This window comes from Phyllobates terribilis, unplaced genomic scaffold (genome assembly GCF_046119375.1).
Source record: "Phyllobates terribilis strain yellow unplaced genomic scaffold, ASM4611937v1 Scaffold_9__5_contigs__length_417890890, whole genome shotgun sequence".
Lineage (NCBI taxonomy): Eukaryota > Metazoa > Chordata > Amphibia > Anura > Dendrobatidae > Phyllobates > Phyllobates terribilis.
The window spans coordinates 89,602,930-89,618,325 of record NW_027362769.1 but is presented as its reverse complement, the minus strand read 5'-3'; the positions used below and the strand labels follow the sequence as shown (position 1 = coordinate 89,618,325).

Here is a 15,396-nt window from a genome sequence, read left to right as displayed (position 1 = left end):
TTCAGCTAGATGTGTGTCCGAGAACGCACATCTAGCTGAAGTAGGGGCTGGCATCGGCAGGCTCTGAGTACTCACCCGCTGGTCCAGGTCCAGGAGCGCTACTGCTGCAGTGATGGTGCGCGTGCCCTTAGGGAGGGCTCTGCGTGCCCCCTCTGGCACGCGTGCCATGGGTTCGCCAGCACTGGTCTTGACTTTTAGCTGAGATGAAACTGTGCTACAGTAAATTTATCACTTCAACATGAGCCATGTATGAGGGAGTCGGAGTCATGGAAATTGAGGGGTTGGAAGTTTGGCTTACCGACTCCACAGCCCTGCTATTCCCGCACCCCCCCCCCACCCCAATTGGTACGCTAGAGAGGATGAGACCCTGCACACATGTAACTCTTTCCATTGACTACTATGGGTGTTGTAGTAGCTGGCTGCATTTTACAATTCGGAGACTGCGTCCAGTAGTCGTATACACCCGAAAATGATGCACGGCAAAGAGCAAGTTCGCTCTGTTGGCGCATATGTCTGAATACTGTTTTGCTGGGGTTTCGGGTGTAAGCCCTGACGGGGCCACTGAATGGGTGCCTAAACACAATGTGTTAAAATACAAGAAAGCACTGCAGGCATAGGCTGCCACCACTTTAGCGCTCCAGAGAGGCATATGTGAGTTAAACAGGGGTCAAGGAACCCTAATCTCTTGAACAGGGTCCCACATAAGGGTATACAATGATCTATTCGTGATTGGCCTTCATGCTCCTGAGCCAATGTGCTTCTTTTCTTCCCTTTTGACATGGAAACCTCTGTATACAGAAGGTTGGGGAAAACACAAAATGGCATTGTGGACTGTAAAATGTGCACCCCTGCTGAAGTGGAATAGAGCGAAACATCATTTGATTTCTAATTGCAATAAAAAAAAACACTTTCATTACATCGAAGGACTTTTTTTTATACAGAGTAGAATTATGGCAGGCAGGGAAGACAAATGCCCAAGATGTCACTGATGTAATGCCGATCTTGTGTGTGTGTGTGTGTGTGTGAGATATATTTGGTTGTAGTTGTCACCATTTTTTTGTTCTACCTTTCTGTATTTAGTGCCAGTGAACAGAATGGAGGTTTTGCAACAGCTGGGTGGTACGACACTGAACTCCCCTCCCACCCGAGACCTGCCATTTACTCTATACCACAGTCCTAACACAAATGTTGGTACAGCATCCATGAAGCCATCTCAATGGACACCAAAGTGGTTAGTAAAAATGGTTTATTTGACTTTGTTTCTAAGAATTTGAGTGATAGCGAAGTTATTTTTTATGTTCTTCTCTACAGGACAAGTCAGTCTCCATCTCTCACCCATGAAAGATCACGCCATTCCTCTCAAGATCCAGGACACTCTATTACTGAGTATATCCAACATCTGGAGATGGTCCAACGAAGACTTGGTGGAGTGCAGAATGGTAAGTGTAATGAAGTCTTGTGGGGGTCGTGATGACAAATCACTCGTCCTCCAGTCACTCCAAATTCAAACTATGAGCATGGGTCAACCATTCAAAGAATGAGTCAGACAACAAGCTGGTTCAAACTCAGAGCACGCTCAAAAGACTACTACAGACAACGTTCTCAGCAATGTTCTGTGTTTATTTTTTACATACACAAACCTAAATACACTACATAATGGGGAGGGGATAGGGGTTGTCCGGGGCGGGGTAAGCCATGAAAGTCCAGTGTCTGGCCACTCCTGATTGGTCCACATCTCCTTATCTCAGTCTCTGGGCAGATATTGCAGCCGTCAGCTTATAATCTTGTTTCGTTTCTCTGAAATAAGTCTTGGCAACACTGGAACTGTCTTAGTTTAAGTTTTGATTTGAGTAATATGTAGTAAGGAAAGCTTATTGTTATAAGACACAAAATGGTGGTTAGTACATAAGCAGAGCGTATAAAAGTAGAGAAAATATATATATATATTCTTTTTTAACCTGACATTCCCCCCTAAACACTAAGCTTTCCCTTGCTTCTGGGCCTTTGAGACTGTCCATGTGTGGGGAGAGGGGAGGTGGATTTCTTCACCCAATCATCTTAGAAGCTGCCCCCTTATGGGACGCCCCCAAACAATTGAGCCCTACCCTAAATGACACATGGAGTTCTCCCAACTGACCCTAAACTAAATCTTTCAATTGGACTTTGTCATGGGGGGGGCTGGTCAGGCTTGTTCAAAGGAGTGTATTTCTCCATATCTTCTCTTGATTCAGAAAGGTCCCGGAGGTTGGGACAGCATTGGTTATAGCTTTCCTGTATAAGGGGACTATGCAGCACAGGACCACCAGGCCCAATACTAGTAGACCTCCCATTACTAGACAAACTTGTTGGAGGAATCCCTTGAGCCCTCCCAACCAACCTGAGAAGAAGGAGATATCTACCCCTGTGTGGTAGCTGTCCACCCTGGGACAGACAGTAAGCATATGGAAAGGATATAGAAGAAAATAGTCATCTTTTATAGACTCGTTCTGTCTCTCTTGCAGTGGGAGGCGTGAATCCAGGTGCTCTTGCCCTCAAGCTTCAGAGCCGTCGGGGTGGTGAGAAGCACAGTGTACGGTCCCTCGAACCGCGGCTGGAGGCAGTCTTTCCGGACAAACTTCTTCACATACACTAGATCGCCTGGGATGAAATCATGTACTGCATCACCTGTAGATTCTGGGAGAGAAGCAGATACTGGAGAGCGGGTGTTAGTCAATTCTCTAGACAAGGCAATCACAAATTTTACCACTCTATCATGTGTTTCAGACAACTCTTGGGGCCTAATCTCTCCTATCTTGGGTGGGGTCCCAAACAAAATTTTTATAGTGAGTCAGCCCATGTTTGGCCTGAGGAGTGTGTGTGATATGATACAATACTATGGGGAGTAGGTCGGGCCAGGGGAGGGGATGATCTTAGGTCATTTTCAAGAGCTGGGTCTTGAGTGTGGAATTCATTCTCTCCACTTTGCCTGAACTGGCAGGATGGTATGGAGTGTGGAGGCCCAAATCTGTTCCCAACATGTTCCAGAGTTCTTTGTAGATATTTGCTGTGAAAGCTGGTCCTTGGTCCGATTCTATGACTTGGGGAACTCCAAATCTGCAGGCAATTTCGGTGATCAGTTTCTTGGCTGTGACTTTAGCAGTCATGTTGACAACCGGGTAGGCCTCGGGCCAGGCTGAGAACATATCCACGGCTACCAAAACGTACTCGTATTTTCCTGCTTTAGGCATTTGGATATGGTCGACTTGTATTCTCTGCCAAGGGTAGTCTGGTTTAGCCAGGTGTTGGAGAGGGACCCGTGCCGTACACGTTGGGTTGCAGGTAGCGCAGACAGAGCAGGATTTTGAGTACGCAGTCACAGTGGAAGAGATTCCGGGTGCAAAGTACAGTTTCTTGATACATGCCAAGGCTTGATTCTTTCCTCTGTGTGTAGGCCCGTGAGCCCATGCTGCCACAGCGGAGTACATGCGTCTAGGCAAGCAAGGCTTCCCATCCACTTGGTAAAGAGTCGAGTTGACCTTTGAATCTTTGTGACCTGCCAGCACGGCTCCTGCCGATTTCCATTGCTTGACTTCTTCAGTGGGGGTCTTCCTTTGTTCCTCACACAATTTTTCTTCAGGCATCCTGACCCCCCTGGATTCCACTCGTGTCTCCACTGGACTTGTATGATCTTCCGCCGGCTGTTCTTTGGCTCTTGCTCTAGTGAGCGCCACAGCTACGGTTTGCAGGGTCTCCCCCATCTCTTCCTTTTCCTGCCACTTTGATGACACATTCTCCACTGCTGCAGTCTTGGCTGCTTGGTCAGCCAGGTGGTTGCCCCTGGCTTCCCTGGAATCTAGTCTTCCATGAGCCCTGACCCTGACAACAGCAACCCGAATGGGTAGTTCCAGGGCCTTCATTAGGGCCTTAATCCATGAGACATGTTTCACTGGTGTACCTGCAGCTGTGATGAATCCTCTAGACTTCCACAAGAGTCCAGAATCATTGCAAATTCCATGTCCATACCTGGAATCTGTATATATATATTCGCCTTTGTTCCTGCTGCCAGGTGGCAGGCCTCTGTGAGAGCCACAAGTTCAGCTTCTTATGCAGACATGTATGGTGGTAGAGCTTCAGCCTTGAGGACTGTTAGGTCTGTTGTGACAGCATATCCCGTGTGGAACTTCCCTTGAAGGTCTGCGAAACGGGATCCATCAGTCCATAGGTGCAAGGCAGGGTCTGCGAGCGGATGTGCCACCATATTCTCTGGAGCAGAAGTCTCTTCCTGCAAAATTTTTATACAATCATGAGGTTCCACCAATGGACCTTCACCCTCTTCACCTTCCCCCCTAGAAGGTGGAAGCAAAGTGGCAGGGTTGATAGTCAGACATCTGATAAATGTTATATTGGAAGGCAACAATAGGGAACACTGCAGCCGCAGGTGTCTTTGGTTGGTTAGATGTTTCGGAGATGTTAGTTGCAGAACAGCCGAGAGATCATGGCCAGCCTGTATAACTAGATCATGTCCAAGGACGATATCAGCTGACTTGTCAAGGAGAATGTGAGCAGTGTGGACCGCCTTAAGGCACGTGGGGGCAGTTCGGGCGACAGGGTCCAGGCGGGCTGAGTAGTAGCCCAAAGGCCGATACTTATGATCATAACGTTGTGCTAGAACTCCAGAGGCATGACCTTCCGATTCCGAGACAAAAAGATGAAATGGCTGAGTATAGTCTGGTAAGCCCAAGGCCGGGGCAGAGACAACAGCCTGTTTAAGGCGGTCAAAACATAGTCTGTGTTGATGAGAAACACGTGGATCTTCAGCATGAAGCCAAACTGAGCCTTCATTCTTGAGACCGTCGTACAGAGGTTGCATGAGCTTTGAGGCATCAGGGATCCATTGCCTGCAGTAAGTGATGAGGCCAAGGAAAGTCTGCATAGCGGAATAGGTGGTTGGGATGGGAAGGTGATATCCATGATGGCTTGCTTTCTTTCTTCAGTCAGATGTCTAGCACCTTGTGAAATACAATGTCCGAGGAAAATGACCTTGGGCAGACACCATTGGACTTCACCTTTCGAGACTTTACAGTTAGCTGAGTGAAGAAACCAGAGAAGGGATGCTGACATCTCTGGCAAATTTTCTTCAGTGCCACAGAGTAAAAGATTATCCACATACTGTAGAAGGGTGACCTGAGGGTTCTCTTGAACCCATGGCTCCAGAATAGACTTCATAGAATGAGTGAATTGGTTAGGAGAGTTCTGGGCTCCTTGTGGAGTCCTGGTCCATGTAAACTGTGCTCCTTGAAAGGTGAAGGCAAAAAGAAACCACGAATCTTCGTGTAAGGGTATACTGAAGAAGGCGTTGGCCAGATCTAACACCGTAAACAAGGTGGCCGTTGGAGGCACCTGAGACAAAAGGGTGTTTGGGTTGGGTACCACTGGAGTTTCTAAAATGGTAGCTGCATTGACGGCTCTGAGATCCTGAACCAACCGGTATCTTGGAGGCTCTCCCAGAGCGGTTTTCTTTTTTACAGGAAAGAGGGGTGTATTGTGGCAACCGTGGGTACCTATGTCCAGGCTTGAGGTGTACTCGGACCGGGGGAACCTGCAGGAGGCCGACGTCCTCTGGCCCACTGGACCACAGAGAGTGAGGGAACTGTGAGGTATCAAGAAGAGTGTGAGGTTGTATGGTCATCATCATGAGAGGGAAGGCTTTAAGAACACAGCGGTCTTCAGTCCCTTGTTCTGAATGAGGGTCCCGCAAAAGAAGCTCCATACCATGGTTTCCGAAGGTAATTGTTGCCTTCATCCGCTCTAAGAGATCGGCTCCCAACAGATTGATAGGGCAAGTTTCAGAGACCAAGAAACTTGTGAGTACTCCGGTGAACGGTCCTGTAGACACAGGGACTGTGAGTGAAGAAATATGTTGGCCTTCCACCCCAACACAGGTGAGGGTATCCGGTGATAGGGATACAGAAGGAGGGAGCTGTGCAGAGGAAATGACAGATGTGGCCGCCCCAGTGTCCACCAGGAACTCCAGTGGTTGATGGTCCACCTGTAAAGTGACAGTCCCACAGGCGGCCGTGAGATGCGTAGCCGGGAAAGTGGACACTGGTTGACCGAGCCGTCATTGGCGTGGATGAGATGGTTCACGGGAAGGTCCATGGTTGTGTGGACCGTCACGGAACGACCGGTCATGGTACTGTCTGCGAGTTGGACAGTCTCTGAGGATGTGGTCAAAGCTACCACACTCCCAACACAACATTCGTCCTTCAGAATCACGAGGTTGTCTTCTGTTTCTAGATGGTCCCTTGTCATCTCTTCTGTCTTGTTTTCTATATGTGGGAGGAGTATCATCACCTGTGCCTTTAACCATTACCCACTTGATTCCATGTTGGTTGCCAGGGGGTGGGTAGCTTTCATGAGCTTGATATACCATGGCAGGTGCGGCTTTCTTCTTTGGCTTAGTATCTTTTTCCATTTTTAGCATTGATTTTTGGAAAGCTTTAACGAAGTCCACCGCGTCGTTGAAAGAAGAAGAACGAATCTCGGGCCGTACTCTCAGGACTTCATCTCTGAGAGCGTCTTGTAGGCCATCTACTAGGGCCTGAACCAACAGGACGGCCTGCGTCTTGACGTGAGGACTGTATCCGAGATCCTCAAAATGCATGCTGAGTCTTGCAGCATATCTTCCCACTGATTCATCAGGGTCTTGTTGAACATCTTGTACAGATCCAGCTTGATCTGACAAGCGATCCTGAGCCCAGGCTTTTAACTGTTTCATGTATTCTAGGCCGGATTCATACGTACTAAGGGATCCTGCTTTTGTGGAATCCATGGCCTTTTCGATAGTAGGCAAGAAATATTCCTTGGCCTTCACAGATGTGATACCTGCTAAATCAGCCCAGGTTGCTCCATAAATGGCTCTGGTTGTGTCCAAGCGTCTAGCATACTGAATGGGAGATTTATCGGGATCAGGAAGCTTTGAGACCAGAGTGTCTACTTGTACTGGGGTAAAGGGTTGATATTTGATCATCCCTAAAGGTCCAGGAACTTGTTGAGGACCGGGCAGCGTCGCTTGTTCCTTGGTGGTGTTTGGGGTGGCCGCTAGGGAGGATTCTTCAGGCAACAGAACCGCATTGGGAATCGGTGTCGGGGAGGAGGTTGCCACTAGTAGCTCAAGGGCCAAAGGCATAGCAACATGAACTGCAGGACTACGGACACAGACAATGCGTATCGAGTCCAATCCATGAGGGAGGGTCTCTATGCCTTCCTTGAGGGCCAGTACATGTTCCTTCATGCACGGCCCGAGTGGGTAGCCGAAAATTCCAGAAGATATGAGTGGTATCGCTAAAGTGCGTCTGGGCATATCCTGATGGCTCAATTTTCCTGCATGAAGCAGTACGGAACGGATGGTAGATGCGAGAGTGGAACGTGGCTCTTCAGGGTTCCGGGAGTCATAAATAGGACCCACTGCATGTATGATGACATCAGCGGGCAGTTTACCCGCACGGGTGACTAAGGTCTGGCCTTGTGAAAGCTCTCCGTTTTCGGCTAAGTGAGCCTGGCATTCTGCAGCCAGAGTAGAACCAGCAGCAAGGGAAATTTTGCGAGCCAATCCTCCAACATGGCTCATACGGGTGTTTGCAGGGTTGACTATGGCCCCCACCCGATGTGTAAGGATGTCACCATAGCCTATTGACAGAGTGACAGGGCGTCCTGATGGGTCTACTAGGTTCCGGGAGCGGCAGGGGTCCCAGACTTCTGAGGGGCTGGGGGGTGGTGCTCTTTCAGCAGTTTCTTGGAGCAAGGGCCGGAGTACGGGTAATGGATGTGGGGTGGAGGATGCCATAGGAGACGTATGGGATAAAGGAGGGGGGGCTGGAGTATCTTGAGCCCATCCCTCATCTGGCTCCGTATCGTCTCATCTGGCTCCGTATCGTCTTGAGTAACAGTATGTTGGCGGAGGGAGAGCAGTCTGGCCTGAAATTCTGGGGAGTTGAGGAGGATATCCCCAGGGTTGTGGGTGACTCCCATAGGAAACAGGGGAAGCGTCTCAGCATCGTGGACTGGAGCAGAGGGTGTCACATTAGTTTCAGATGGGTGCTCTGGGACTGCGGGCTTTTCCACCTGTGCTGGTGGCTGGTAATATGCACCGGACGGATCTAGTAGTGGATATAGGCCGGATTGGGGCTTTCCGGGCCTCCCACAACAAGTAAGAGGTGTAGCAAGATGGCCGTGGGAGGGAGGAGTTAGAGTGGAAGTGGGATTGTTCTTGGAGGCAGGAAAAGGTGTAGTAAGATGGCCGTTGGAGGGAGGAGTTAGAGTGGGAGTGGGAATGTTCTTGGAGGCAGGCTGGGCATCGTGCCATGGGCGGCCCCCCCCCCACAGACACAGCAGAACTTCGCCCAGGGCGGGTTCTGCTGTCAGCACATACGACACGTCCATCCTTCCGATGATTTAGCGTCGGCGCCATTATAGGGTGGTGGCTGAGGGCTCTGTGTAGTGACAGGCATCAACGGGGTTACGGCCAATTTAGGGTCACATAACAAATCACATTCTGCAGCTTTCATGTATCCGAACAAAGGCTCGGCATTCTCTGTTCCCCCCTGCACCATCTACTCTAAGATGTGTCGGAGCCTGGTGCAGGAGTCCTCACCTAGCTTTCCCAATTTCTGTGTAACACATTCTTTCTACACTGAAAACTAAAGACTGCCTGTACTGGATAAGCTTATCATGTTATGCAAATTCCTAACATTCTTCTTGCCTTCTTGCCTTCCCGTAACTCCACTAATTGGCTTAACTCCTACAGCAGCATTCCGCAACTTACGAGATCTTTCAAATTTGAATATACGCAACATTTTCTTATAGAATGCAATGATCTGTCACGACTCAGATCACTGGTGCAGCCGACAGGTCGCCACTCGTCAGTGTAGAGTACTCCTCAATACACTGATAAGACAGAGAGTACACCTCAATCTATCCCTTCCCTAACCTTGAATGGCGACTTTACAGTACGACTCACCACGGCACCCTGACTGACAGCAGAACCCCTCCTTATGAGGTTTCTCTGTATAAGAAGAAGAGTACCCCTCAATCCGTCTTCTTTCCTACTACGGCACCACCCGTCAGTGTAGAGTACACCTCAATACACTGATGAGATAGAGAGTACACCTCAATCTATCTCCTTTCCTAACTTTGACTTTACAGCAGTCTCTGTGGTAGACGAAGAGCACTTCTCAATTCGTCACAGATCCTTTCTCCCTTACACTACAATTCAGGAATGCTTTGAAACCTCGACTATCAGTTACGGGAGGCAGCTATCTAAGAAAAGTACAGTGACCGGGGGAGGAGGAGGTGGTGTTCACATGAGCACGCGCAGGCATGCGACGTCACTCGTTTTAACACTTGCTGGTTCAGGACGTGGTGCGGGACGCCTGAGGTCTCACCACTCGACCGATCACCCACCCAGATCCAACCTGACAGCCCCACAGAAACCGCTGCGGCTGACACACAGGCAAGTGAAACATATATATTATATATATATATGTCAACTTACCGTGTTCGATGGAGGTTGATCAGGCCTCAAATTCAGCCACCGCGGTCACCACCAGGGAAGTCAGCAATATGGGTCCGGGAGGGCGGCGTACCGCTAGCCACGCCGCACGTTGAGCGCCATTTGTGGGGGTCGTGATGACAAATCACTCGTCCTCCAGTCACTCCAAATTCAAACTATGAGCATGGGTCAACCATTCAAAGAATGAGTCAGACAACAAGCTGGTTCAAACTCAGAGCACGCTCAAAAGACTACTACAGACAACGTTCTCAGCAATGTTCTGTGTTTATTTTTTACATACACAAACCTAAATACACTACATAATGGGGAGGGGATAGGGGTTGTCCGGGGCGGGGTAAGCCATGAAAGTCCAGTGTCTGGCCACTCCTGATTGGTCCACATCTCCTTATCTCAGTCTCTGGGCAGATATTGCAGCCGTCAGCTTATAATCTTGTTTCGTTTCTCTGAAATAAGTCTTGGCAACACTGGAACTGTCTTAGTTTAAGTTTTGATTTGAGTAATATGTAGCAAGGAAAGCTTATTGTTATAAGACACAAAATGGTGGTTAGTACATAAGCAGAGCGTATAAAAGTAGAGAAAATATATATATATTCTTTTTTACCCTGACAGTCTAAAGCCTCCGCACTTGTGGCAGTCGGGACAGAGCGTTCATATTAAAAAGTTCTTGTGTCCAAGTAAAATACTTCCTGCAAGAATCTCCCATCATAAGCCTGTACTATTTCTACTACCTGTGCCGAAGGAAAGTGAAAACTTGTAATATTTTTGGTTGTAAAATAACAGGTTTCCTTTATTTCAGTTTAAGAAAATATCCTACTCCCTCATTATAGTGAACCGTTTTTACTCTATAGCACTGACCTAAAACTTATTTATGGTCCATTCTTGATTCACAGAACTCTATCCCTAGCATGAAACTGGTGATGGGGGTCAGCTTTAGGCTGTGTGCCCACGATGCGTTTTTTAAGTGTTTGCGCAGCGGCAAAAACTCTGCAGAAACGCTTAAAAAACGCATGGTAGAAGGCCTGCCATGTTCCCCAATGATAATCCGCATGTGCTGTGCACATGCTACGGAAATTTCAGCTGCAGATTATCATTGCAGAAAAATACGCAGCATGTCCATTAATTTTGCGGACACGCAGCTTAATTGCCGCCATTGACTTGCATTGAAACGCATATTATCTGTGTCAGCACATTTGCACACACGGATAATATGCTTGTCTATGTGTGGATGGTACCCAGGTCTGGAGGACAGGAGACTCTCCTCTGGACCCAGGTACCATAGAACCTATGAAAAAAAGAATAAAATAAAAAATAAATATTATATTTACCTTCTGAAGGCCCCCGGTCTCCTTGTCTTCACTTCCCGGCAGCTCACTGTGGACTGAAGGACCTGCTGTCACATGACTAAATGAGGTCCGCGCAGGTCCTTCAGTGTACCGCGAGCTGCCGGCTAGTCAGGACGGACCGAAGCAAGACTCCGGGAGCCATCAGAAGGTAAGTATAGATTTCTTTTTTACCATTCTTTTTACGGTCACACTATATAAATCCATGCCGTTTCCAAGTGATGCTAAAATCGCTTGGGAAGCGCTTGTCAACCCGCATGCGGAAATGCATGTGAAGAACGCTTCATTTCCGCATGTCTCTGGCAGGAAAACGCATGTACAATCCACATGTACAATCCGCATGCGTTTTTTCTGCCAGGGAGATGCAGAAACGCTCAGGAAAAAATCCTGAGCATTTCTGCATCGTGGGCACATAGCCTTAGGGGAACTAACTGGGAAGTTTGAGTTGTAAATTGGCTTCTGTTTGCATACTCTGACATTTTATTTGTACTCTAACACTGGCCAATCTGAAATCCTGGCAACTGTTTTAGGCTGTGTGCCCACGTAGCGTTTTTCAAGCGTTTATGCTGCGGAATTTCCGCAGCATAAACGCTTGTGAAACGCTAGGTAATCCGCACCCCATGGTCCCCAAGGGGATTCCGCATGTTCTATGCACATGCTGCGGATTTTTCCGCAGCGTTTATGCTACGTACAAAAATCCGCAGCATGTCATTTAATTTTGCGGAAGCGCAGCGGAACTCCCGCCATTGACTTGCATTGAGACGCATAGAAACCGCGACTGTACATTTTTACAAGCGGCTTCTATGCGTCTCTATGTGCGGATGGTACCCAGTTCTGGAGGAGAGGAGACTCTCATCCAGACCTGGGTACCATTGTACCTGTAAAAAAAGAATAAAATAACAAATAAAGTTTATACTCACCTGTCCGGCGTCTTCTCTCTGAATGCCAGCAGCGCTGAAGGACCTTCGGTGACGTCAGTCATGTGACCGCAGGCCCTTCACCGCTCTGTCTCGCGATATGCCGGCAGCCGGGAACCAGACAGGAACGAGCGCTGCTGCACACACCGGGGCCTCGGGGGTGAGTACAGCTTTATTTGTTTTCATTTTTACAGTTCACACTGTATAAATCCATGCTGTTTGCATGGATTTATACAGTGTGACCTAGTTGTCAAGCACTTTCCAAGTGATGCTATCGCCTGGAAAGCGCTTGTCAATCTGCATGCGGAAACGCATGTGAACCCGCATGTGGATCCGCATGTATTTGGCAGGAAAACGCATGTACAATCTGCATGCGTTTTTTTCTGCCAGGGAGATGCAGAAATGCTGCAGAAATTTTCTGCTTCATTTCTGCATCGTGGGCACATAGCCTTTAAAGTTAAGTTGTCTTCTCCTGCTTCTTATTGCATGTAAGAAAGAAAGAGGGGACAAAAGTAGCCTGAAAATACCTCGTTTAAGGAGTAATATTTTAAGGAGAACAGATGGCATACAGGGAGGGAGAAGACAGATCTGGTATATGGATAGATCCATTACTAGTAATGAGAGTCAGCCCCTGGCATCCTAAAAGATTCTATCATAGAGAACAATGAAGGTTTGTGCACACAACTTTTTTCAGGTTGATTCTTCCTGGAATTCGCCAGAAAGACACCGAAAAGACTTTTTTTGCAACTTTCAACCGCTTCAGAAGTTACGAAGTGGCTAAAGAGGTGACCGGTCTAATCTTCCGGCAACTTCATAGCACCACTCCAGTGTTATTGTGTTTTTGTTTTTTTTTAATGTTGGAGTGGCGCTTAAGATGCAAGTCCCTTGTCCCCGTTCTTATACTCCCCTTCCAGCGGCTTCACCTTTTACAGACACCGCTCCGGTCCCGCGGCGCCATCTTGTGCCCATAGCTTCTGATTGGCTGGAAGTCACAAGTTACATCACAAGCACTCCGTGCAAGTCTGACAGCCTTAACGAGGCTCCCATGGACTTCTATTGAAAAGTGACCTCTGGCGCCTCCATGAAACACTGGAGCTGCTGGCAGGTCACTTTTCGCCGGAAAGCAACGAAGAGGATGAAGGCAGCGGCAGCAAGTGAATATCATACAGGGGCAGTGGAATTACATTTAAAGCACCACTCCACTCCAGAGGTGCAATAAAAAAAAACTGGAGTGGTGCTTTTAAAAGAAAAACAAAAAAAAAATGCCTATTGAAAAGCTGCTAGAAAAGTTGCCAAATATATTCTAAAGACGACACTTTAGGAAAAACTTCTAAAAGATGCATGTGCACATACACTTAAGGTTGATTATGTCTGTAAAGCACTGCAGAATTAATGTCGCTATATAAGAGTGAAATTTTTTTTTCACAATCTAGATTAAAAATAAACCAGGTAACAGCTGCAACATACTGGGGGACATGCATTATAGCTTAACACCACTTTCTGGAGTAAAAAAAAATTGCAATTCATGGTGAATACCATATGTACTAATCCTTTGTGTGGGGCACCCTGGAATATAAGTTTTGGTGCTCAGTGGTAGGGAATTCTTCCTGCAGTATGTAAATGATAAACCACAGCACTTCTTTTTGCACTAAGATTTAGTTTATTATTTCAACAGAACAAAGTTCACTAATATATAGAACATATTCAATAACAAAGGAAACAGAATACTTGAAATAAAAAAAAATGGACCGTCTCGTGAAACTGCGTATCATCCTTGCACTGGGGCCATGCTAATCTTTTCTATATTGTTCCAATTTTAATATATGTTCAGCCAAAAAATGCAAATTAGTGAAGTTTTTGAATCTTTGAAAGAAAAAATTTCCGTTTCCTTTGTTATTGAATATATGCTAAAGATCAGAGCATTTGTCCTGTTTGTATAATATAAGAAATAAAGTGCAACAAGAAGTGCCGTGGCCTGTCATTTATTAAAGCCATATGTTTGACATTGTTTGCAACTCTTTAGACTTTCACCCCTGCTCATGCCACTTTTTGGAAAAGTTGTCAGAGCTTCTTGGAAGGGGTCAGGGCCACTCACTACCCTACTCTTATACTCGCCTGCCGCCGTATTCCAGATCTATCACTGTCGCTCCCCTAGGTCTCCAGCAGTTTGTGACCTGCCGGATCGCAACAGTGTTGGCTGCAACGAGCATGAGGTCACAACTCAATATAAATCTGAGAGTCTCGTTCTGGCTCTCATAGAATGGCATTGAGAGCTTGTGACTAGTGTTGATCGAGCGTGTATTGTTAACCCTTTCGGTAAGCACGCTTGGGTGCTCGCCGAGCATTTGCGGCATGCTCTGCATCTGTTAGGGTCGCTGACGCTGCATGTGTCATGGCTGTTAAACTGCTGTGACACATGCAGGGATTGCCTAACAAACAGGCAAACCCTGCATGTATGACAGCTGTTTAACAGCCGTGATACATGCATCCGCGGCAACACTAACATGGATGCAGAGCACGCCGCAAATACTTGGCAAGCACGCTCGGGTGCTTGCCGAAAGAGTTAACAATACACGCTCTATCAACACTACTTGTGACGTAACTTTTGACTTCCGGCCAGTTAGAAGTTGTGGTCACAAGATGGCGCCGCAGGACTGGAGCCTTGCCTTTTAAAAAGGTGGGAGCAGCACCACCACTCCAGCACTGAAACCACCTCCCCACCTGCGCTGAAATGGTGCTTTAAATGAAGGCAGATTATCATGTGCCATGACCCATATAACCAGGCAATATCACACTAAGAGTTGTGTATTCCACTGACAAAGTAATCCAAGTGCAATCCAAGTCTGAGCATGATGGCACACTATATATAAAGATCTGTATATTATTAATGTAACATGAATGTCTACATATAAGTTGTATTGTTAAGACATTAAGTATTTGGACTTGACCACTTTCATGAAAATTTCTGGAAATACAAATATTTATATGTAAATGTGGGGAAATGTCCTAAAATTTTTTATTTTTTTTCCCCCTCTGTAGGACTCTCACCAGAACAATCGCGTTGTGTTAAATATGCCCCAAAATAAGCCTGTCGAACCTTCTCCAGCTTTTCATTTTTTTTAAATATGCAAACACTGATTTTGTATTTTTTTTATTATGCAATAAAACTATTTATACACTAAATATTTTAGCACTTGTATAAAAGTATGTCATTTTAATGTGATAATTTTCTATATGGAAGGGAACACAATCACTTCTGTCTCTGTTTACAGAGACTCTATAAATTGGGTGATCACTGGGTGGTCAATGCTTTTTAAGTATTTTTGTGTTGGTCATTTTGTAAAAAAAATAAATAATTAAAATTTAAGTGGTTGTGTTTTTGTTTTGTTTTTTCTATAAAAATAAAATTTTCAGGGATTGTTACCATTAACAATGGCGTTTTATGGCTAAAAACTTTAAATGTTTTTATTAAATTTGGCACTGAAGGGAGCCAAATATATGCTGCATATACAGTCCTTACAGACCACATATATATACTGCTTAAAAAACAGGAATGTTTAAATCACACATCAGATCTCTAAATGAAGCA

At 46.6% G+C, this 15,396-nt stretch overlaps 1 protein-coding gene and 1 non-coding gene across 6 annotated transcripts in view; one reads left to right on the top strand and one right to left on the bottom strand.

The window, feature by feature from the left end:
• The window catches only part of PCNT (pericentrin), a 105,337-nt gene extending 90,163 nt beyond the window's left edge, over nucleotides 1–15,174 (top strand). For 4 of the 5 annotated variants that reach the window (XM_073646761.1, XM_073646758.1, XM_073646757.1 and 1 more), the window contains 4 exons: nucleotides 1,081–1,231; nucleotides 1,312–1,439; nucleotides 2,502–2,726; nucleotides 14,847–15,174. In XM_073646761.1, the coding sequence (XP_073502862.1) occupies nucleotides 1,081–1,231; nucleotides 1,312–1,439; nucleotides 2,502–2,632 (410 nt within the window). In that variant the 3' untranslated portion in view covers nucleotides 2,633–2,726; nucleotides 14,847–15,174. The remainder of the gene's footprint in view (nucleotides 1–1,080; nucleotides 1,232–1,311; nucleotides 1,440–2,501; nucleotides 2,727–14,846) is intronic. The other variant, XM_073646760.1, reaches the window with a different exon arrangement.
• LOC141162733 (U6 spliceosomal RNA) lies at nucleotides 13,545–13,647 on the bottom strand. Its single transcript, XR_012250801.1, has one exon. It is a non-coding gene; the product is annotated as a U6 spliceosomal RNA (small nuclear RNA).
• Nucleotides 15,175–15,396: the final 222 nt, after the last annotated feature.